This window comes from Nyctereutes procyonoides, unplaced genomic scaffold, assembly GCF_905146905.1.
Source record: "Nyctereutes procyonoides isolate TBG_1078 unplaced genomic scaffold, NYPRO_anot_genome, whole genome shotgun sequence".
Taxonomy (NCBI): Eukaryota; Metazoa; Chordata; class Mammalia; order Carnivora; family Canidae; genus Nyctereutes; species Nyctereutes procyonoides.
Genome location: NW_026575121.1, coordinates 8,936,496 through 8,960,911, shown reverse-complemented (window position 1 = coordinate 8,960,911; position 24,416 = coordinate 8,936,496). Strand labels below are relative to the sequence as shown.

Genomic DNA, 24,416 nt, shown 5'->3' with positions numbered 1-24,416 from the left:
TATTGGTAAGTTCTTTGTACTAGGAGAAAAACCCACCATAATACCATCAGAGGGCTTCAAAAAAAGACTTGACCATTTCATTCAGAACCCTCGCAACTAGAAAGTCTCATAAGACAACTGTAACTAGAATATTTATTTCTGCCCTACTTGTGCTTAGAAAACCAAGCATATATTTCTGAGGTATTCACTCTAGGAATTAAATGGAAGATGAAATTAATGAATGCTATATATCAACGATTGGCCTAATTATCTTCCTATTGCATTTGCTAAGCATCATGTTTCATGAATGTCATGCTGAGTGCAAAACAAAATAAATCTGACAATAGTTCTGGCCTTCAGGAAGCCCTAGCCTAGGGAGGTCATTAGTTGTCACTACCAAGGGGGTGGCTCTAGCTGTCAAAACTGCCAAAAAGAAAAAAAAAATCACAGGTTCAAGTCTTTTGCTTATTCAGTATTTCTTTAGGGCTATTTCCCCTATTCCCAATTCCTAATTTTGTGGTTTGGATGGGACCAATAGAGTCCTTGCTCATTCCAAACTCTAGGAGTGAGGACATGACCTAGGTCTGACCATTAAGAGTATTTCATCCCTTTGGTCACAGTGATTGGTTCGGGATGGGCTCGTGACCTCACAGGCCTATTGGACTATCCCTGGAGACTTCTGCTGAAATTACTGGCAGAGACATGCCCCTTTGGCTGGAATTGCCAACTATGAGAACCATGTGTTGCCTAGCGCTGCGAGGAGGGCTATCTTTGCCACTAGATGGAGAAAAGGTTTTGTAACAATGAAGCAACTCCAGGAAAAAGAGCCAAGAGGAAAGAAACTAAGTCACATGACATACATTGAGCTCTTGGTTTGAGCTGTGCCTAAGGCCTGGAGACTTCTTGGTTACATGAGCCAATAAATTCCCTTTTGTACTCTATGTCAATGTGAGCTGAATTTTTGTCACGTTTAATGCTCTATGTAAGCACTTTCATACCTTTTCCATAATAAATCTAGAATCACATGAAATAATAGGTCCTCTCTTCAAAGGTATAGGTATATCTTTTAACTGTCAACCCTAGATTTATTCCAGATTTATTCTCTGAAATCATAAATGCCATGTAACGTGGCTATATCTTGACCTGACTCAGGTTCAGGATTAGCAATGAAGGTCTTGTACACTATCATATTTTTCCTCTTTGATGACCTCCAGCAGTTCCTAGCCACAGGGAGCCTAGAGACCTCATGCAGCCTAGTTTCTACTATTCAGGTAACTCCTTACTGCACCACTCCCCAAAAGGTGCCCCTTGCTTTTAGTTAAGTTTGTCTTACAATTTGCTACAGATATGCCTAACCAGACTAACATCCTTTCAATCACTTTTAAAAATGTCCTGTGTCCACAAGACTGTGCTGATACTAAATTGCACCCTGCCTTCTGAAGTCCCCCAGCCTGTGGGTTTCTGGTGGTCACAGACCTGGCTCTTACTGCTGCCCCTGGTCTGGTATATCTTCCACTATCTCTTTGGGATACTTGGTGTTCAACCTGGATTTGCCCTGTGGGCTTTGTGCTTGCATCACACTGGCTATGATGTTTGCTGACTCTTCTTCTGGTTTCTGTGCCAGGTCACTCCTGGATTTGTTGTGATCCAAGCCTATGGCACAATTCATCCTCTTATTAAGGAAACACACAGTGCTCATTTGTATCCATGCCTGTGGTCATGATTTTTGGAATGTCTGGAATGCTCTGACCTCTCATTTTGAACTATCTAAAGACAAATAAAATAAAAGTTCAACCTAAGCCCCATCTCCTTCACTTATAAATTTCGTCTGAATACATACTTCTCTTCTGAACTACTGTATGGCACAGGGCCCAAACTCCCCAATATACACTGAACTACACATTGCTTTGTACTACGTCCTGCTGTTTCATGACTATCAGCCTCATCTTCCCAGTCACATAGTATAAACTCCCTGAGGGTAAAAACCATGCCTCATATTTCAGTATTTCCCCATCTCCCCATAGGTCCTATATTGGTGGGTACAGAGTAAGTGCTCTATAAGAACATTCTGGATGGCTGGTTTCCAAGGGACTCAAATATCTATTGTTTGTCCATAATTTCCATAATTCAGTAGATGACCACTGGCCCATCTCACGAAGAAACTCTACAGCTTGGATCACCACCATCTCCCTAGGAGATTATGGTTTGTTGACTTTCCTGAAAGCAGGTGTAGAATATATACACTGTTATATGAAAATCAACTAAAAATACAGGGTGGGGTTGAGGGGAACCAACAGAATTTTTAAGGGACTGAGATGCAACTAGTAGAGCCATTAGATTATACATACAATGACATGACAGGAAAACTTCCTCATCAAAAAAAAGTATTTAGAATGGCAAATATGTAATTATATTTGGATCTACAGGCGTCAATTGTTGCTTGAAATCTGTGGCTGGAAGACCATTCATTACCACATATTGAGATTATACTTAAAAGTTTTCACTGTATTTATATGCAGACAATTACTGATAAATCAATTAATTTAAAAATGCAGTGACAGTTTTTTTGTAGGTACACAAATATGGCTGAAATAAGATTGATACTTGAGTGGTTATATAAAATCATGAGAACACAGCACTTTGGAAAAGAAAAGTAACTTCTAAGTGAATAAAATGCCAGCTTCCTCTGGGACAGACCAGCTAGTCTAGTTCCTCTGGCTTTTGGGTCCCAGCCAGTTTTCTGCTCTGCCCTGCAGCTTGAAGGCTTCACACTCCCACTCCAGAAATAGTGCACATTTCTCTATGGGATCCAGTGCTTTTAGCAGTTTTCTGATGGAAGCAGAGAATATTGATAGCTCTGTTGTTAGGCTATAGATCATGGGGGACATATATGGGCTGTGCGCTGCCTGGAAAGTGAGCAGAAGTCCATGGGAGAAGACCCATTTGCCTGCCTCTGTCTTCCTATCAGCAAGTCCTACAGAGGTTCACATGAAACTGGTTCTAGAAAGTCATTTTAACCCCCTACTGGGCCTTGTGTCTTTTTTTTTAAATGTGTTACAGAAATAGGAGACAAGACATTGAATTAATGCAGCTGACTTGAGTATGCCAAATACTAGCAAATCAATGTCCAACCCCTCCTATAGAGTTTATTTTTGCTACCACTCCCCCGCCCCCATAAGCATTTGTTTGTTTGTTTGGTTGTTTTTTTAATTCCAGTATAGTTAACATGCAGTCTTATTTTAGTTTCAGGTATACAATATAGTGGGGTTCAACACTTTTATACCTGACTCGGTGCTCAATTTCCAAGACATCTTTCCTGTTCTTTGAAGGTTCCTATGTTAAATAGCATCACGTTTCTGTTTTATGACTAACATATTTTCTTTTCTTCTATGAGAATATCAATTGTCACTTTGTGAAATGTTCTTTCTCTATCACATTTGTTTTCTCTGTTCATTTGTCTTGATTTCCATTATTTTTGTATAGGAGGCTATCCAATAATATTTAAGAATAAGGCATTACAAAGTGGGCTGAAAAGTTTTTGCACAAAGGTAGGTCTTGATAATAAGTGGGTCTTCTTATAAGGTTACTAGGGAGAAACTTGCAAATGTTAGCATCAGAAAGGTTTTTCTCTTGGACATGTCAGTTTCCAGAAAGGATTTTTCTACTCTTCTGCTCAAAGTGTATAAATGTGGATGCCAGCATCATAGGGATCTAAATAAGAAAAGCAGACTTCTGCTTTATCTTCTTGTTTTCTATATGATCTCACTCTTGTCCCAAATTATACAAATCTTCATTATAGCTCCTGTTTTTGATCAATCTATAGAAGAGCCAGTGGCCCAGGTGCATAAGATGGAGAAGAAAATCTGGATATCTAAATGGTTCCTATATAGACTTCCAATTAATCTTCCAATTTTAGGTACCACCCTGCACTCCAACCTTCAGAGGTACATGGTGCCTGATGTCCTAATGCTTTGTGGCTTCTGCAGAGTACAGCAGCTTGTGCCTTACTGGAGGAATGGGTTTTAGTTCTCTAGTTAATAACTCAGTTATTACCCACCCATTTATTTTCCATCCAAAGTGTCAGTGTGTTTCTAGTTCTCTTTGTCCATGTGGGTACTTTTTTTGATCCTTTATTGTTCTTTTACTAAGATTTTTGGCGAGAGACAAAACTAATCACATGCATTTGATTTATCAGAAGTCCCTTCCCCATTTCCTGAAAAACTGGGTTCAGGGATTATTTTGTCTCTTCCAAAGAGACAGTCAAGTTTTTCTTTGCTGTCTTCTGATCCTTTGATCACGCTCCTATCGGTTTATTTACCATATCGCACTACAATTTATTTGGTTATAGCTCTGCTTGACCTTAAGTTCCCTGGGTCTGTATCTGTATCCTATTTATTTCTTTCTCCTAGTAATTGTGGGTGCTCAGCAAATGTTAACTAAAGAAATGAAAGAATGGTTCAAATGATTTTAAGAAGAGAGGTTAGAGATGGTACCTGTGGCCTGCCCTTTTGAGGAAATAGAAAATAAAAAAAGACATTTTTAGAATGTTAGAAGGAGAGACAATAGAGTACTACTGCATATGGAAAAACTAAGACAACTCCAAATTTGACTTGCTCTTTTTAGTGTTCTTAGGACTCAGGCTAGAGATGATGTATATTTTGCTGTGTGTTTTTTGGTCCTGTTCTAATTTGTCTTTTGAATAAGGCTAAACATTATAATCCTCTGCTGACAATTGTCCTATCATTGATTTCCTGCTTTTCTTCAAGCTGACAGGTTTAGGCACAGACCATTTTTTTAATTCCTTTTTTGGGCCTGACAAAACTTTTCCTAAACAGGATTATAAACAAACCTCACATCTTATAACACTAAGATAGATGATGAATTATGTAACTCATTGGGTCATGATATAATATTAGTTGTTTGGGGGAACACTGCTTCTTTTTAATTTGGCTTTGTTTCCATATAAGCATTAAAGAACTCAATGGCCCAATATTACCTAAATTCTAAGTTCCTAACTTTTATTTGTTTACCAAGCACTCTGTGCCAGATATTAATACATTTCATTCTTAACACAACTTTGCAAGGTACAATGGTATTGTCTTTATATATAAGTGGAAAGTAGAGCCAATAGGCTGTACTGCTTATGAATAAAATTACAATTTAACTTATAGATGTGACAGCAAGGCTTTATTTCTATAGCCATTGTGATGTGGTGCTTATACAGAATTACACACATAATGGGCTCAGAATCATAAAAATTCCAGAGCCATTGCTTGCCAACATATTCAATCCATGTGACATCTCAGTTTATAACTGATATATTATAGAATTAATTTATTTTCCTTACATACTAAAAATATTGCTAAGATTACTTCTTTACTTGCTGATCATATTGTTAAATAGTATGCATTGGGGATACAGTACCATATGGAATAATAATCTTAAGGTCTGTCACGAAAGAAAGGAATTGAAATAGTTCTGTTGCTTCTGATTTAAAAAGCAATTTCCTAAGGTTAGGTCTTTTCTACAATGAGAAAGTGAGATGATATTTCTGTTTTTATATTAGTTTAAGACATTATAATGCCCTCAATTATTGTAATTTATAGGATTATTATTTTTGTTGGATATGCACAAAAGGTTAATGAAAACTCATGGCCTCCCTGAAAGTCATAAGCTTGTTGATTTGCTGGTCTTAGTGGGGTGGTTGCTCATTTAATGTTAGTTATATTTAGCAATTACTGACAAAGTTGTGATCTAATGGAGGCACTGCTTCTGGAGGAATGTAAAAATTAACTGGCAATTTCCTTCAGAAATGGTGTTTATAAGAAAGGAGGTTTGTACTCATGAACCCATGAGTGTCATCCTACTTGAGTGCAGACTTCATTCCAATTCTCTGCTCAGACTGAATTCCTGGTTCAAAAGAGCATTGTCAATCTATAAATGGAACAACTACATGTGTCAACATTTCCAAGGGATAACACGATACCATCTCACCTGTGTTCTTAGTACTTCTTTCTTTTTTCTGCTTTCTTTCTCTCTCACTCACATTTTTATTGTCTGATTTCTGGAAGACCTTGCAGTTAGGTAACTGTGATAATTCTCCTTGGAGAGTTAAAGGTTTAATCAAGCCAGTGGTATCCTGGAGCTTGACTGTACCACTTTTGTGAGAGATGGCTGCTAAATACTTAGACATTTAGCAAGTAAATCGTTAACTTTTGGCAGCTTGAAAGCAGCTACGGAGGGAGTATTTACACCATGGAAACTGGCAAATGTTATAAACAGCTCCACCCTCACCTCCCCAAAGAGCTGGTCTATCAGCACATCACTGGGTGTTCCACTCCCCCAGCCATCTTGCATTTTCATTAGAAACTTTATTCAAATCTGGAAGTCTTATTCAAAATATAGATTCAAAATGAATTTCTATGGATGGGAGTTTCTTAACAGGAATAAACATGGGAAAATCATTAGAGGCATTACTCAAATGTTAACATAGGCAAATGGCTAGACCATCTTGCTGAAAATGAGCTCTATTGACATATTGCTAGGAGATATGTGGGAAATTATACATTTTTTTTAAAAAAGCATTACTGTTTCAGGCCAAGGAAGATTTCCAAAGATACATGTATGTAGGATAATCCTATAAAGTATGGATTGTTTTATAATAATGACCCACTGAATTAGGCTGTTAAGTATTTTTAGAGTTCCCGGCCAAGGTGAAGAATGAAGTACAAGAGTAAGCTATGAACTATCCTCCTTAAAAAGATAAAGAATTGCAAAACCCCCTCAGAGCACGTGGAGAGAACAGTCTGTATACTGTAAAACTAAATGTACTAATAGAGGTCCAATGAAATGATCTAGTGCTTTCTAAAACTGGAAGCAGGACTTTCCATCTTACTGAGATCTTAAAAAAAAAAAAAAAAAAAAAACCAAAAACAAAAACCCTGTTGAGCTAGTAGTTAAAGAGAAGGCCAGGATTATTTACTAAAGTACAGCAATCTACCTTGACTCATAATTCTAGAATATCTTCTTTAAAAGGGGAAAAGGATTAGTGGTGTTTAATATAAATTAGTTATCTTTTCTATGTATTTGTTTTATGCCTCTACTGTGCATCTACTGTGTACTAGGCACTATCTTCACTGTAAGAATGAGTAAGTGCCAGTCCCATGATGTGTTTCAAAGATTCTAACCATTTAAAAAGTATATAGGTAAATAAGTACTATTTGAAGGCTTCAAAGAGATTGCACCAGTAATACACAGAGGGTTTACTTTCTAATTAGTTTATTTTAATTAGACAATAACATTTGAAAGCTATAATCTTTTAGCTTTTGTACTCCCACAAGAATAATCATCAGGAGCTTTTTAGAGAAGATGATTTGATTTCTGAAGAAAACTGGGGTGTAGCTTAAATAGTCTTGGGATGAATCCAAATGTAACTAAATAAAAATATGAAAAATATGCTTTATAAAGAACACAATGAAGCACGGTCAGAAAAATTTTTACTTATAATTAACATATGCTTCTAAAAATATGGAGTCTAAAGGTAATAAATATGAATTCTTTTTTTAAAAAAAAGATTTTGAGAGAGAGAGAGCATGAGAGCAGGAGGAGGGGTAGAGGGAGAGGGAGAAGCAGATTCCCCACTGAGCAGGGAGTCCAAAGTGGGGCTCCATCCCAGGACCCTGAGATCATGACCTGAACCGAAGGCAGAAGCTTACCTGACAGCCACCAAGTGCCCCATAAATATAAATTCTTAATCATGGGCTTTTAGAACTACCGAGTTACACTGACACTATGAGTTTGTTGTTATAGCTGTTTGCTGTAAGAAAAACACATGTTCCTATCAAAGCTTGTAAAATTAATGAGCACATTTTGTATGCAGAGCTCAATAAATATTCTTCTTGCAAACTGTGCTCCTAAAAGAAAACTATCAGTGAATTCATTAGGCAAAACCAAAAATTCGAGCAACTATGGCTTCTGAACTGTTAACTCTAGAAGGCTGAAATGTAGCAAGATATAAAGGATAGTGTTAAAGCATGTAACTGACATAGTTTATCTAAGTATGAACAGTTCTTTTGCTACCACGCAGAAGAGTCAGGGAAAAAAGTGGGTCAATAAGTAAGGCATGGCATGGCCGGTAGTTTGCCCAGCCTTCACTGCTGCCCGAAAGGAGCACCTGGTGACCAAGAGGAACCACACAAGACAGACGTGTGTAAGCCTCCCATGCCAGCAGGCCTGGGGCTGCCTTTCAACTACTGAAGTGCAAAGCAAGCCTTTTAAATTTCTTGATGTAAAATAATTCCATTTCGCCACTAGATGGAGATCGGGTTACTCTGCCAGGAACAGGGAAAGCGACTGGCATTCAGCCAGTGATAAGGATGGTACTGAGAGCATACTCTTTTCTCAATATTTCTAAGAAAGGCGTTTTTCCAGCTCCAAAACCAGGAGTAGACATATGCTGAATAAAGGGCCCATAAAGGAGGAATAGATTGAAGGATTGCACCTTATGGGGAGTGAAAAAAGACACATTTTTGCTTGTTATTACTGTTGCTCCATAATGATTGCTATTTAGATTTGGTTGTGTAAACTACTTGTAAATAATAACATGAGCTGGTCTAAGTAAAAACAATTAAATATACCATCTCATTATTTATCAAGCAGAGAGAAGAGGAGAGATGTGACCAAGAGCTAAAGCAATGGCAGACCATTTGGGCAATGAATCCTGTCTGTTTAGACAATAAAGATGTCACAGTCTGTTTCTTGGTTTGAGTATGAACATAAATACAAATTTCACTGTCAACCAAGATGGATTAAGGAACATCAGATCAGGATGAAGGGAGAAGGTAGGATAACATCTGTTCTAATTTTCCAAATGAAACTAATATCCAATTCTCAAATGTAGAACTTTATTTCTAAATAAGTCTTGTTTCTATTACAACTGAGACATAAAGTTATATATTTCCTGGAAGATGTTTGGTCTGGGAAGGATCAGATGTTGCCATGCATACTGTAGCCAAATATTTTGATTACTTTTGAGATGTTAGATAATACATTTCTAACTTCATAACTATGGATATTCACTCAATAAATACTGATTCGGTTACATAAAAACAAATGAATAATCTGTGACAGTTTAAAGAACAATTCCATTTTTTTTTATTGAATGGGTTCAATGGCCAATGTAATTTAGTATATGTGAGTGTAAGCAGACACAAGCATATTAATTGCCTACTGTGGATCAATTCTTACGCTAGGAGCTGAGAACAGGAAGATGAACAAGAGTCGGAGAAGTCACTGGGAAGAATATGGCTAAAACACAAACAGGGGTTAACTTTTGCAGCAGTCAAAACCAGTTATGAAAATCATGAGTAAAATTCCTTCTTAAAGTTCTGTTGTGGAAGAAAGTTAATTTAGGCCACAATCTTGACCATAGGAAAAATATGACCTTTCACCTCTATGACACATGAGAAATTGAAATGAAATATAAGAAATACAATAATTTTTACTATTTGGCTTCAATCACTGTAATGAAAAGAATCACTTAATTCAAAGGAAGCAGAAACTAATGTTTAGAATAATAAGAGAATCAAAACCATGGTTAATTAATTTTCTAATTACTGTTATGGATAGTGACCAACATTCAGTCTGTTGCTTTGATAGATTCACTGGACTTAATGACATGTTTATTTTTGAGCAATACATTTGTTTTAGCTTAATTAAATTAATATATTCATACCCTTTCAAAAGAAGTTGAGGTTGCTTGCCTCAAAATGTTCCTATAAGCTTTTAAGAATCTAAGAGAAATATGTATTACTCATTCATAAATCTATACATTTCTCCCCTAAGGGAAATCACAAAAATAACCATGTAAAATAGTAATTATCAATCAGGTATCAATGGAATAGTTGGTGGAAATTTTTTGTCTTGCTACTTGGCTCTTTACAGAGCAGCACAGCTGGCAGGAACCTACTTTTCTTTCCTACCTTGCTGTATAAAAATGAAATGTACACAGCCACATTTTCTTCTGAAGATTAACGTAAATCAATAACAAATAAATCCTTTTATGATATGCTTCAGTACTTATGGGCACACAGCTTTCCTTGTTGTTCACGTGAGTTCTAGACAGCAACCAGATTAGCTGGTGGCTGAGTCATTTCTGGAGTTTTCCTCTCACCTTGGTGCCCTGCTTCCACATTTCTTTCCAGCGCATGGTTGGGTCTACTTCTCACTACCACTAAGTTTGTATTATGGGGACCTATACGGAAGTTGGTAAAGACACACCTCTACTGGATGTGTTATTTTCTTATCTTATCTAGTCTATAAGCTTTGGCCTTAGGGTAATGGGCTGCATTTTATATCAGTATTTCTGCTTCCTTGGTAGCATGTAGAGAGATGCTGAAGATGATGGTAGTAAAAGTCAGAACAGATGTGAAGGCAGTGCTGGAAACCAATTAATGCTGGAGGTTAAACAACAAAAGTTGATTGTGTTCTCATGTCGTGATGTGAGGGGCCTGCATATTTAAGCACTGACCCAAAAAAAAAAAAAAAGTAAACGTTTTAACTTTTTCACTATCTAGAGGGATAGATTTGTCTTTTTCTATTATGAGAAATTATTTTAGCTAGTTAAGCAACAATAGTTAAGTCTGGGGGCAAGAAGTTTCCACAACTGTAGCACCTGGAACTAAATTTATACCTGAGTATGCGCCTTTTAAGGTCAATTTGAGTGGTACCTGCATCTGTCTGTCACCTTGTCCGATCATGTTTCTCCATTCCATGAGCGATCGCTGCAGATGTTCAAGTCCAGTTTCCCAAAGCCTGATGTGACCTCCCATGTCAACAGTAACAACACCGCCTTTGTCCCACTCAGCTAGAAGGGCATCTGTGTCTGAAATAGTAGATAGCCATGTGGTATACGGCGAGAGAGATTCTGACCTGATAACGAAATTACAGTAGTCAATTGTTTGGTAGTAATGAAGCTAGTTTACCTAATTTGGGTTCATTAAACATGCTATAAAGAATTCTAATAGCACATTCTAAAAGCATATTAAAAGACACCAAGAAATCCATCTGTAAGAAAAAAAATACACAGTTATCTATTGATTATTTATACTTTGCTGTATTTGCGGACCTGTGATGATACTAACATTCACTGTCAGAAAGAAAAGAACTCTAAACCAACCAACTTATATCTCATGCACCTGCAACACTGGACTTCCTCCTTAGGGCTCTAAGTTTCAGTCTAAGTGGGGAAACTGATGTCTTGTTTATGGGCCTTAACTGCATTTGTATTATTATTTTGCATTTTCTAACTTAGGAAGTTACAGGAATTTATAACAAGGAATTTGTATATTTCTCATATTATATATTTCATACATGTACATCTTTCCTTTGTTATATATTCATTCCTAGGGATGCTGCTTTTGCCTATAAGAGTCAACTGCATACTCCCTTTTCCTGAGTATTGCTCTCACTATATAAAACAAACAGATCAGAAATTCTAATTACCAGTGTTAGCTCTCTAAATACATTTGATATTTTCAATATGAAATAAGTGGTCTAGAGGGATTGTCTGATCAGATAATAAAAACATAATAAACCATCAATGTAGATCTGGGAAAACCACAAAACCACTATATATTGGGTAAAATCTTATAATATCCTAAAGAATAAACCAAGACTAGTTTGACTTTTTTCCAATCTGCCTTAGTAGATATTCAACACAGAGTGACAAAGCTAGCTACTCTGGGACACAGAAGTTTTAGAAAATGTTAATATGAAGAGGATGATAACAGTAGGATGGGTCCTAGGGTTTCAGAACTATTTTACAGTTCCAGAAGGACTCAAAGAAGTTAACATTTGATATAAGACAGGACTTATCTCATGGGGTTCTCTCAAAAATATGTGCCTTAGGAAAAAATTAATAGGTACAGATGGTGAAGTAAAAGGCTATTCCAGAACAATGATGTTTATCTACATGCAACAATGTTTGAAATTCTTCCAAGAGCACTCAAGATGTAAGACGTGGCGTACTGTATATACTGGCTAAACGTCTAACTCTTCATACCATGAAACTTGAAATTTATAGGGGCAATTTCTTCAGTATGTCAAAAAAAGTGCTAAAAAAATCACATATTTACTACAATTTGCTCCCCAGCTCTACAATCTTTTCGTCATCTCATTTTAAATGTATACTCCCCTTTATACATAATAGCAAGATCTTTAAAGAATACATACAATTATAGTAGAGCGAGGCCCAGATTTTCATACACTCACAGATGAGAGCTAGGCAGTATCATTTTACAGATGCAAGCAATACAAAGATTTGAGGAAAAATAGTCAAGTTTTACTGGGAGCACAAGTGATGTATTCATTCTGGCCCTGTAGTTACATACGGTGTTACTGTATTTTATGTTATTTGAAGTTAGCCATCAGATGGAAAATTCCAGCTATCTAGCAGAATGCTAAATTTAAGCAACTAGCAGGAAAACTGAAATCCAGATGGGTTGTTCTCTTGGATTGCATATATGCCAAAAATGGCAATAGCTAATCTCAAGAGAAATTCAGGATATACTGATAATGAACAGACTCCAAATCACATGGCACTTGAAATATGGCAAGTCCAAACTGAGATGTTCCAAAAGTATAAAATACATACTGATTTCAAAGACTTAGAAGAAAAAAGGAATGTAAAATATCTCATTAAAATTTTTATATTGAGCATGTCAAAATGATAACATTTTTTAAAATTAAAAAATATTTTATTTATTTTAGAGAGTACGCATAATAAAATGATAACATTTCAAATACACTGAGTCAATAAAATGTTATTAAAGTTAATTTCAACTGTTTATTTTTCCTTTTTTAAGTCCTTTTTTAAAATGTGGCTAATAAGGACTATAGAATGACATGCATGACTTATATTCTATTTCTGGTGGACAGTACGGCTCTAAATGAATGCATCATGGCCACCAGCTGGCATTGGCTCTATACACAGCTGTTTTTCCAGATGTTTTTTCCATGGCAGGTATAACATATGGTTCACACAGAAAGTTAAAAGAGAAAAACAATGAAATAAAAGCTAGAGCTAATGAAAGAGAAATTAAGAGAAATAGTGGAAAAAAATGACTAATGCTTTAGAAATGTAAAAAACAAAAAGTTGTTCTTTGCTTTTGTGGCTTAAACTAATATTATATTTTAATAAGCACATAATTCATCTGGAATAAGTAATTTCCCCAAATGACTAAAAGCCATTTTCCATTAAACGGACACATTAAGATGCTCTAAGAAGGCACACTTATATATGTTGGAATAAGTAAACTTTTCTTTTTGAGTTATGCTTTTATTATTCCTATTTATTGAAACTGATTACGGGTCCTAAGAAATGAAACTGTGTTTCTGAGTTACTGTGTACTGTCATGTTTGGCTATTTTCTTTTAGGGGTTGGAAGAGTTAGGTGGAAAGTGGCCTGATGATGCTGTGGGTGACTGACAGGTCTTGGTGTGGCTGGCCTTTCTTTCATGCTCCAGTCTCCTCTGTTGGGAGATTTCAGATGAGGTTTTCACCCCTGTGTTGTGAGGGCTCAGTCTTCTGTCAGGAAGTATATGTAAGGAAGGGATGTGATGTCAAACTAGGCTAAAGCAGAATAAAAGATTAGAAGGAGGCATGGCCTGGGTGGAGGTGGGCAAAGTATGGAAGAATGAGGGAGCTAGGCCAACTAGACGAGCGCAGGTGCATAGTTCAGCTGAAAGAGGGAGTTCAGGCATGGATACATTCAGAAAGGGACACTTGTGATCCTCAAGGGTAGAAACCAAGCACATAATTTTTCTTCGGTATCCTCAGTCTAGCTGGTTTGGGTACTTTGCTTCCATCACTGGACAGTGATAGAAGCAGTGAATGGTCATGAGCTCCATTACAAAATCTCTGGAAGCCTTTAGCTACTGTAAAGCCTTCACAAAATTTTATTTTTTTTTCTTTTTTTAAATTTCATTTTTAAAAATTTATTTATTTTTTGTGTATTTTTTATTGGAGTTTGATTTGTCAACATACAGTATAACATTCAGTGTTCATCCCGTCTAGTGCCCCACTCAGTGCTCATCACCCAGTCACCCCCTTCACATAAAAAAAAAAAACAACAATTTTAGGGGATCCCTGGGTGGCTCAGCAGTTTAGCGCCTGCCTTCGGCCCAGGGCATGATCCTGGAGTCCTGGGATCGAGTCCCACATTGGGCTCCCTGCATGGAGCCTGCTTCTCCCTCTGCCTGTGTCTCTGCCTCTCTCTCTGTGTCTCTCATGAATAAATAAACAAAATCTTTAAAAAAACAAAAAACAATTTTAAATAAATGCTAATTAAATTCCTTTGATATTTTGAACACATTTATCTCTGAAAACTAAAATATAAAGTTAAGTATGGTGGATGGAGCTCGAGAGTATTATGCTAAGCAAAGTAAGAGAAGACAAATACCATATGATTCCATTTATATGTAGAGTTTAAGAAACAAAACAAACAAGCAAAGGGGGAAAAAAAAGAGGGAGAGAGAGAGCAAGAAAGAGAGAGAAAGAGAGAGAGAGAGAGAAACCAAGAAACAAACTCTTAAATAGAGAACAAACTGATGGTTACCAGAAGGGAGGTGAGTGGTGGGATGGGTGAAATAGATGATGGGGATTAAGGAGGGCACTTGTTGTAATGAGCACTGGATGTTGTTTAAAGCATTGAATCCCTAAATTGTACACCTGAAACTAACTGTATGTTAATTAACTGGCATCTGAATAAAAACTTTAAAAAAATAGTAAGGATGAATATTTCTGCAATATTGAAAACATTGTTTCAGATACACAAAAACTGATCACTGGGCTAGATCAATGAATAGATCAATGATAGAAAAATGAAGCCTCGTAGGTTGACTTACACCTATATATTCTTTGAACATTTTTCCCAAAGGAAAATAAAAATAGCAGTAAAACAGGCAGAACAGCAGCAAGATACAAGCCAACTGCAACTGGGAAAAAAAAAGGAGCTTGCTATTTAAGGAGGCAAAAGCACACATTTATTCAGAGCACTTGGTATAAGACCTGACTTGCTTTTAATCAGACATACAAACTGAGAACATAGGTGAAAGTGGATTACCTGGGAATAGGGATATATCGGAGTTTCTTTGATTGAAGGTCAGTGATTTCTATATAACCAGCTGTTTGTGGAGGGGTAACATCTGCAAACAAGTCATGACACGAGCTGAGTATTAAATTACTGCACGGTATCAAAATAAGACCAGAAGAAAGCATGAATGTTGCTAAAAGTGGAATGAAGTTAGCAGTAGCCTAGGGCAGAGCTTTGAGACCCACCTGTCAAGGTCCTGAGCCAAGTCTAGTCTCTAGGGTTGTTTTTGTCAAGGAAACACAAAGATTGTCAAACACCTGCATATTAGGCCATGATTCTTTACTGTCAGAAAATTACCTAAATTCTTTTCATTGTCTTTACTAGCTTCCCAAGATGAGATATTTTAGCACTTACAGTTTATTTGAAAAGATTTCATCACTTGAAACACAAAGATTGTCAAATACCTGCATATTAGGCCATGATTCTTTACTGTCAGAAAATGACCTAAGTTCTTTTCATTGTCTTTGCCAGCTTCCCAAAATGAGATGTTTTAGCACTTACAGTTTATTTGAAAAGATTTCATCACTCGAATTGTTTTTCCTTCCTAGGAAGTCATAATGAGAGTATAATGTGGTGGAAGCAGTAGTACCCACTTTGTAATCAGACTGGCCAGGTATACAATCCTGGCTCTGGCATTTCCTAGTTGTGTTTTTATGCTGGTCAAGTGAGTTATCTCACTGTTTTTGTCACTTGTAAAATGGGGTCACAACAGCATCTGAGCATCTGAGCATATTATTTTGAGGCTTAGATGAATTTAGTGAATGAAAAGCACTTTATTAATAGTTGCTCAGCACATGGTACCTGTAATTATTAGGGCCCTCTGACATAGGTGAAGGTGAGGTGAGGATGAGCCCACGGGATGAGGACTCTGGATCATGGAAGCTATGAAAGGGTTGGGGAAAGAGAGCGTATGAGAAACAGGTGCCAGAGCTCCCATCTCCAATTCTGGAATTGCTTTCCAGCCAGTTCCAGGGGTCTGCTGACTTCTTTTCCAAAGCCTTGAGTACCATCACGCATGATCACTGGCTGACACCACCAGAAACTCTGCTCAGTCTTTATAGGTAGTGATCTTAATACTGACAGGAATACTGACACATGATTCCTGCTTGGGAGAGGAGGAGGCTGAAGCTAATAGAGGTACAATAATAATGTGACTTGCTTGAGGCGACATAGCTGGAGAGTGACGGAGATGGCTTTCTAACCCAGGCCTTTCTGGCTTTGAAATCTCTGCTCTGTCCACCATTCCACACAGCTCCCACCTAAGCTGATCCTAGGGCAACAACTTTTTAAAACAGCCTCATTTTATAAGAGATTGGTCATTAACGTCTCTTGAAAAAAAAAATCTCCCTTACACAGAACCTTACAAGTTCACGTTAGAATGAGATATCCAGGATATGCACACTAAATTTATCCAACTTATAGTTTACAAAAAATAAGAAACTTGGTATATTTATTTCATGTTTGTAACCGAAGGTTTTTGAGTAGACCATCTGAAAAACTCAAAATATGTCTTATTTATTCAACAAACATGGTTAAGCTTACTTTGTACCAGACACTATACAACAAAGCACTGAGGACAGAGAAGGAGATGTGATTCCTGTCTCCTCTGAGGAGCCCACAGTAGAAAGAGGAAAAGTTCCTTTAAAAACAAAAACAAACAAAAAACTACAACAAAACAAAATCCACTGTGGTCCTCTGGGGACTCAGAAAACACTCCAGGGTGGGGCTCACAGGCCTGGGGCCAGGTATGAGCTGCAGAGTCAGGCAGGGGGAAGTGTCAAGGGTCAGAGGGCTAGGAGGAAAGGAAGGTAATGTCCAGGGTTAGCGGAGGGTAAGAAAAGACAGTTACTATGGTAACCTGACCACCCGGCTGAATTGGCTGTCCCTAGATGGCCATTTATATAAAACAAGCACGCTTATCATCAGTCACATACAGCCTGCATTAGAAATGCTGCCTGAGATAGAAGGTCAGTCTTGGATAAAGTTTTGCACCATATATCATTTTTGACAGTTCCTGCTGCTAAGACCCAGCTGAAGTGGGTTGAATTATTTATAGACCCAAGTTCCTTGCCAAAAATGACCAGTTATTGAAGCGATTGGGATGACTCGAGCTGCCTAGCTAACCAACTTAAATTTTGGCTTGTCACTCACGGGTGCTTTTTTTTTTTTTTTTCATAAGTAGTAGTATTAAGCTGAGCTACAGGCCACCAGTGCTTTCAGACAGCCCATGAAAGCAAAGTAAGCCAACTTATTCTAAAATTTCTTTCACTGTGCAAATTAATTCCATGGCATAAAGAGGGTGAGAAAAATGCAGTAATGGCTGTGTCTATTTCAAGAAGGAGAAAGTAAGAATTTTACTCCTGGCGCTAAAAAATATTTTCACGTATCAGAAAAGGCAATTTGTGGCTATAAAGCACTTCAGAACAGTATAAACGGAGTGGTGGTGGTGGTGGTAATGGCAAGCAGCTGAAAAATAATCAGAACTGACGTTTACTGATTTGAAAATGAATCAGCTCAGAATATGTGATTGAATTAAGGAAGTGAACACCGTGGCCAGATTTCCCTCGAAATTTGGCCAAATCCTTGTCTATCCATTTTAAACATTTCAACACTATAGAGAGGACAGAGGCTCAGTAAATTTCCATTATATTTACAGTCCAGGTAGATTTCAAAGAGAGGTATAAGCTATGCATGGGGATGAATTCCCTAATGATGGAAGGCAAGTCACAGCTCCGTGTTTATTGCATAGGTCCCATGAACAGTGGGGACAGCTTATATGCACAATGCCAAGGTTAGGAGGACGTATAAAAGCTGTCAGACAAAACAACCGAGAACACATTCAGAGGGAGGAGGAAATCATATTAAAAAATTCACTCCTTTTAGGAATGTAATTTGATGTACACCTGTTAACTACCAAGTTTAATGCACTTCTGTGTTAAGAGATGAAGAGTGATATGAAGAGCCCTACAATGTGGCTAATTGCCAAATCTTTGAATTTACTCAAAGTTCAAAACACAGAGTATCACTTCTAAACCAGAGTTGTTATTTTGTGTTTAAAGAGCTGAGGTCTGTAATTAAGAAAAAAGAAAAAGAAGAAAAAAAAAAAGCTTACATTTAACTAGAAGAAAAACAACTGGAAGACAACAGTAAATCTCTTCCTGTCTGTAGTCAGCAAAAGTTATACCATCTTTGTGAAAGCCACCAGGAAAATAGCCTTTATAGTTTCTATTGATTTCTTTAATAAACAGGCTGATATGCATTAGTTCCTGACTAATCAGATGGTTGGATTCTATTTACTTAAAGAAAAATAACTATTTTTTTTATTCCAGTGTTGGCTCACGATTGCTTCTTAACCAGAGCAAAGGTATTTCTTATGCCATAATCTTTCTTCTACTACTTTGGAAGTTATATATTCTATTCCTACTTTACTGACACATAAACATAATTAATATCATTGCTTTCCTCTTGAACAATGTAAGGCACAAAAACACTTTAACATCAGTTACTCCTCTCTTAACTTGTGGATTATAATGGTCTCATAGTTTTGATACATGCTTCTTAAAATTTCACAAACTTATTATTTTTGTTCCTTATAACTGATGCTTGTTAGCTATATATTTACAAATTTCTCATGTGTCCTCATCTGAACTGGCTGATCTCCAAGGTCTGTGCATAGCTATCTTCCTGGGATCTCCCTTTATCATTCTCCTAGGGTTTTCTGTTTTTGTTTTTTAATAGTCCATGTTTATGAATTTTTTCCTATGTGCTGGACACCATTCTAAGCACTAACAGGCAACTCTCAGAAGAGTAAATCACAACATATAAAAAGATTCTCAAGGTTATTAAAAATTAGGGAAAGAGAAACTGAAACCACAATACAAGGTCTGATCCTTACAAGAGTAGATAAGGATTGAGAGCACAGGACTTCTTTTATGCTGCCAGAACAATATTTGGGAAACATTTTGGTAATTCTACTCTTAGATATATATCCTATGGACTCAGCATGTACACAAGGAGAAGGGTATGAGGCTATTCATTGCCTATTATCTGCAATAGCAAAAATCAGAAAGAACTTAAGTGTGCATCAACAGAGACCAGATGAATAAACTGTAGTGTGTTCAGCAGTGAAAATAAATGAAGGAGCTATCAATATGGATGATGACAAAGACCATTCCCCTGGGACCAAACTCTAGTCAGGCTCTTCTGGATCCTCATTCCAAATAGGCCCCAACTTTTGGGCTTCTGTGTTCATCTGTGCACTGCTCACTTTTAGCAACAGTCTTGCTAATAAGTCAGTTTAACCAGAATCCTCCACCCTCAACATGTGATCAGGTGTCCTCATCCTCCCCCATCCTCGAGGTAAGGTTTCATCACCCTGGCCCACCTTCAGCAAGAATCCTCCCAGGTCAGATTAGCCAGAAGTCTTCCTTATCCTTGATTTCCTCTTAGTTTTCTACCCACTGATACCTACCAACAGTTAGAAGCTCTATACTATCTGACTTTGACACTCATTATAAAGAAGTGTCAAAGCTAGAAAGTAATCAAGTGTGCTACTAGTGAAGGCATAGACACAGAGATCAATGGAACACAATAGAAAATACAGAAAGAGACCCTAATATATGTGGTCAGTTGATATTCAGCAGAGGTCCAACTGCTGAAATTCAACAGAGAAAGGACAGATTTTCCAGCAAATGGTGCTGAAACAAGTGAATATCCACATATAAAACAATGAGTCTCAATCCACACTTTGCACCGTATAAAAAAAAAGATCTCAAAATGGAGCATGACATGTAAAATCCAGAACTACAAAATTCCTAGAAGGGAGATTTTCCCTTCATCAAAATGGGAGAAAATGTTTGAAAAGAATGTATCTGATAGTGGACTTGTACTTCAGAATATATAAGGAACACACAAAACTCTTAAAAAAAAAAAAACCCCAAATAACTCAAAGGCAAAAAATCTGAGACATTTCATGAAGGAAGGCACACAGGACAAGATGCTCAACATCATTAGACACTGGGGAAAATGCAAATTAAAATCATCATGAGATACTGCTGCATGCCTCCTAGAATGGTGAAAGACTGACTGTACCAAGTATTGGCAAGGAGGCGGTGCAACCAGAACTCTCCTTCATTGCTGACTGGAATGCAAAACGTATTGTCACTTTGTAAAACAGTTTGGCGGTTCTTTCATCTAACGTAAAAATGCCACTCCTACGTATTTACTCAAGTGAAGCAAAGACTTATTATGCTCACTTAAAGATTTGTGCGCAAGTGTTCACAACAGCCTTATTCAGTATTGTCCAAAAGAGGAAATGACCCAACTAGCCCCCAACTTGTGAATGAATAGACAAAGTGTGCACATCCACACAATAGACTACTACTTGGTGATAAAATGAACTAGTGGCACACACAATAATATAAATGATTCTCAAATACATGACATTAGGTGACCGAAGCCAGAAGTGAAAGATCATATACTCTATGATGCTGTTTATATGAACATTCTGGAAAAGGACAGAAATCAGACCCAGTCAGGGGATAGGGAAGAGGCAGAGAGGCTGAGTGCAAAGCGGGGGTTTGGTGGAGACGGAATTGTTCTTTGTCAGTTATGGTGATGGTTACACAACTGCATGTGTTTGCCAAACTCACAGAATTATATACAAAAAAGGATGACTTTTACTCCATATAAACTGAAACTTAATAAGAACGAATGCATACTTTAAAATATCATAGATGTGTGGGGAATGGGTAGGATGAGGAAAGAGGGGAAGAAGAAACGTCAGGAGGCTGTTGCAACATTCCAGAGCAAGATGGCAGTGATTTGGATGTTGGTAATAGAACTCTAGTCAAGTGGGTGGATCAAAGTATACTAGTGAGGTTGTATCAAAAGGACATGGTAATTTACGATGGGATTAGATAGAGAGGATGAAGGAGAAGAAGTATCAAAGTAGACTCCTGGGTGCACTAAATTCTAGTACAGTTTCTTGTATTCCTGGAATGTTGTCATGCCCCTGTACCTTTCACACAGGGTTCCCTCTTCCTGAAATAATTCCTTCATTTGATTCCCTCCTATTCATCTTTTCAAGGGTCAGCTCATAATCACCAGTCTGGACTACAAGCTTCTCCTTTTATAGATCATCTTGTGAATATACCTATCATAGTACTGTATGGAGATTGTTACTTTATTCACCTGCCTCTTCAACCTTAAGAACATTTTGGGGAAATGATGATTTCTTTGGAAGGAATTAATTCTAAAGATTATCATATAATCAGGACTTCTCAAACCCAGTGATAGATTATAATACATCTAGCATTATATTTATTAAGTCCACAGTGATAATAATGAATGTAGACACAGGGTATGTTACGACTATGATGCAAATAATAATCAGTGGCTCAATGATCAAACAATTTCATCATTATCCATTGTGATGAAAGCCTGTGTAGTTCAGTGAGAATAGACCTGGAAGACTTGGTGCAGATCTGAGCTCTGGTGGCCACTTTGGGGCAGGGGTGGAGGCGGGGACCCTTGGCCTGCCATCTGAGCTCCCTCAAGTTAGAGAGTTCATCAATGACAGAATGGAGATTTGAAGGTTAAATACATGTGTACAAGGAAAAGTGATCAGTACAGGACCTGGCATATGTTTTGCAGTAATAAATATTAGACAGCTCTGAGAGCACTGCTAAGGCAGTAACTCGCATGAGTCCTTGGCCTTTCATCATGGGAGTTCAAGACAAAAGTTGGCCCCATATTCTATCCCTATTGGTCTGATGATTTTTAAGTCTCTTTGACAATAGCTTCTAAAAAGTTATCATATAGACTGTAAGGCAAAGGAAGAAGAGTTTTATTTATTTTATTTATTTATTTTTTAAAGATTTTATTTTATTTATTCATGAGAGAGAGAGAGAGAGAAGCAGAGACACAGACAGAGGGAAAAGCAGGCTCCATGCGGGGAGCCCGATGTGGGACTCGATCCTGGGACTCCAAGATCACGCTCTGGGCCGAAGGCAGGTGCCAAACTGCTGAGCTACCCCTGGAAGAAGAGTTTTAACAGCAGTGGCTTACACCACACACTGCGAGAAGCTGAGTGAAAACCTTCTAGGCATACACTAGGTCTTTTTAGCTACTTGACCCTGATAAAATTACATTTATAAATACAGAATGATAATGATAAATTAAATATCCCTACCAAAAGCAAACTACACCTTAACTACCTTGGCAAATTAGGAGTTGGTAAGTTTCTTACCTTTTGGGTAGATATCTTTTAGAGGGACTTCTCCTGGGGGCAGAATCCTGACGATCTGGTTAGTATCTAAAAGAGTCACACAATTGCTTTGTTTTGGAGTTTCACTTTTCTTTTTTCCTCCATAGAATGTTGTATCAGTGACACTTGGTTTATGCAAAGATGATGGCCTTTTCCAAGAATAGACTTCACTGGGTGACTGAAAGAAAAAGATTAAAGTGCTGAAATATAGGGGAGCTCGGTCAGTTAAGCGTCTGACACTTCATCTCAATTCAGGTCTTGATCTCAGGGGATCAAGCCCCATGTTGGGCTCCATGCTGGGCGTGGAGCCTACATTTAAAAAAAAAAAGTACTGAAATACTGTTGACCCTTGAACAATACAAGTCTGAACTGTGCAGATCCACTTATATGTGGATTTTTTACAGTACAGTGAATGTATTTTCTCTTCCTCATGATTTTCTTAATGACATTTTCTTTTCTCCAGCTTACTTTATTTATTATACATATAAAATATACGTAACATACAAAATGTATGTAATCAAATGTTTATGTTATCAGTAAGGCTTCCAGTCAACTGTAGGCTATTAGTAGTTAAGTATTGGGGAGTTGAAAGTTATTCATGGAGTTTTGACTGTGTGAAGGGGGTCAGCATCCCTAACCCCCATGTTGTTCAAGGGCCAACTGTACTATAAACTACGTATACCACACCTGGTATAATGCAGCCCTTTAAGCAGACACCAGATAGTTGTATTTCACAAGTATAAAAAATCAGATTATTTCTCAACATTTTTGAATTTAGTATAGAAAATAGCTGCTTACCAATAATCATAATTTTCAGGCAAATGTGAAATATACAACATATTTTTTACCTTTAGATGAATTATAACTAAAAAGAGGGAGTATAACAATAAAGTCAGTTTGAAAATGAAATATCTAATACACCTACTCTCTGGCATGGCCAGCATTCTGAAGTCCCTGAGTGTTCCTTACCATTCATATCTCTCTGTCTGCCCTAGATGTTTATAACTCTTCTGGAATTTTGAGTTAATTTTCCCCCTTGCTTTACTTAAATTTTTTGCCATATATGTATTTACCCTTCCCTACCCCCAAATCATAGATACTCTCCTATATATTTTCTAAATGTTTTAAAGTTTTGTCTTTCACATTTAAGTCCTTAATCCATTAGAGATTTATTTTTGTGAATGGTGTGAGGCGAGATTCATTATTTGTCCTTTTTCCACTAATTGGAAATATTGTCTAAATACCATCAAATATCAAATAGCACTGATCAACACTGCTACTATAAAATACAGTTCTGAATATGCATCCATCTGTTGCTGGGTACTTACTCCACTCATTTATTTTTCTATCCCTACACCCATACCATTGTCTTAGTTACTGAAGCTTCATAATAAGCCTTGAAACTTAGGGCAAATACCTCTGCTTCTACTTGGTTCTTCTTCACATCTTGATTATTGTTTATCCTTGCTCTTCCATAAAAATGTATCAGCTGGATTTGTCAGTATTTTTTTATTTTAGCCGTTCTAACAGGCATATAGTAGTATCTCATCATGATTTTATTTTATTTTATTTTTTTCATCATGATTTTAATTTGCATTTCCCAAATAACTAATGATATTGAACATCTTTTCATGTACTTAATCTCTTAGCCTCTTAAAGCATCTGTTCAAATTATGTGCCTTTTTCCCACATTTACCCCCAATATATTGAAAACCAGGAGTTCACGCAAATAGATCCAATTCTAATGCAATGATTACAGGATTCATTTTGGAGTTCTCCCTTTCTCTATCTGTAACTCCCTTCTCCAACAGTGAGAAACTAGACTTCATTATCTTTAATAGATTTACTTTTCTTGCTCAATTCCACTGAATGTGACTTATATCCCATCCCATTACTAACCTTCCCTCCTGGGTAAATGCCTTCCTTACTCTGCTTGGTTCTGAGAGCCCACATTGGGCTACACTCATGAATGGATGCCTCCTCACCTTACTGGGGCTTCTAAATCCTACACCAGGCTAC

At 37.2% G+C, this 24,416-nt stretch overlaps 1 protein-coding gene across 2 annotated transcripts in view; it reads right to left on the bottom strand.

Moving 5' to 3' along the window:
- VWA8 (von Willebrand factor A domain containing 8) overlaps positions 1-24,416 on the bottom strand; it is a 342,943-nt gene that overhangs the window by 80,375 nt on the left and 238,152 nt on the right. For both annotated transcript variants that reach the window (XM_055335701.1, XM_055335702.1), the window contains 3 exons: positions 22,380-22,575; positions 15,101-15,182; positions 10,707-10,908 (listed from right to left, as the gene is read on the bottom strand). In XM_055335701.1, the coding sequence (XP_055191676.1) occupies positions 10,707-10,908; positions 15,101-15,182; positions 22,380-22,575 (480 nt within the window). The remainder of the gene's footprint in view (positions 1-10,706; positions 10,909-15,100; positions 15,183-22,379; positions 22,576-24,416) is intronic.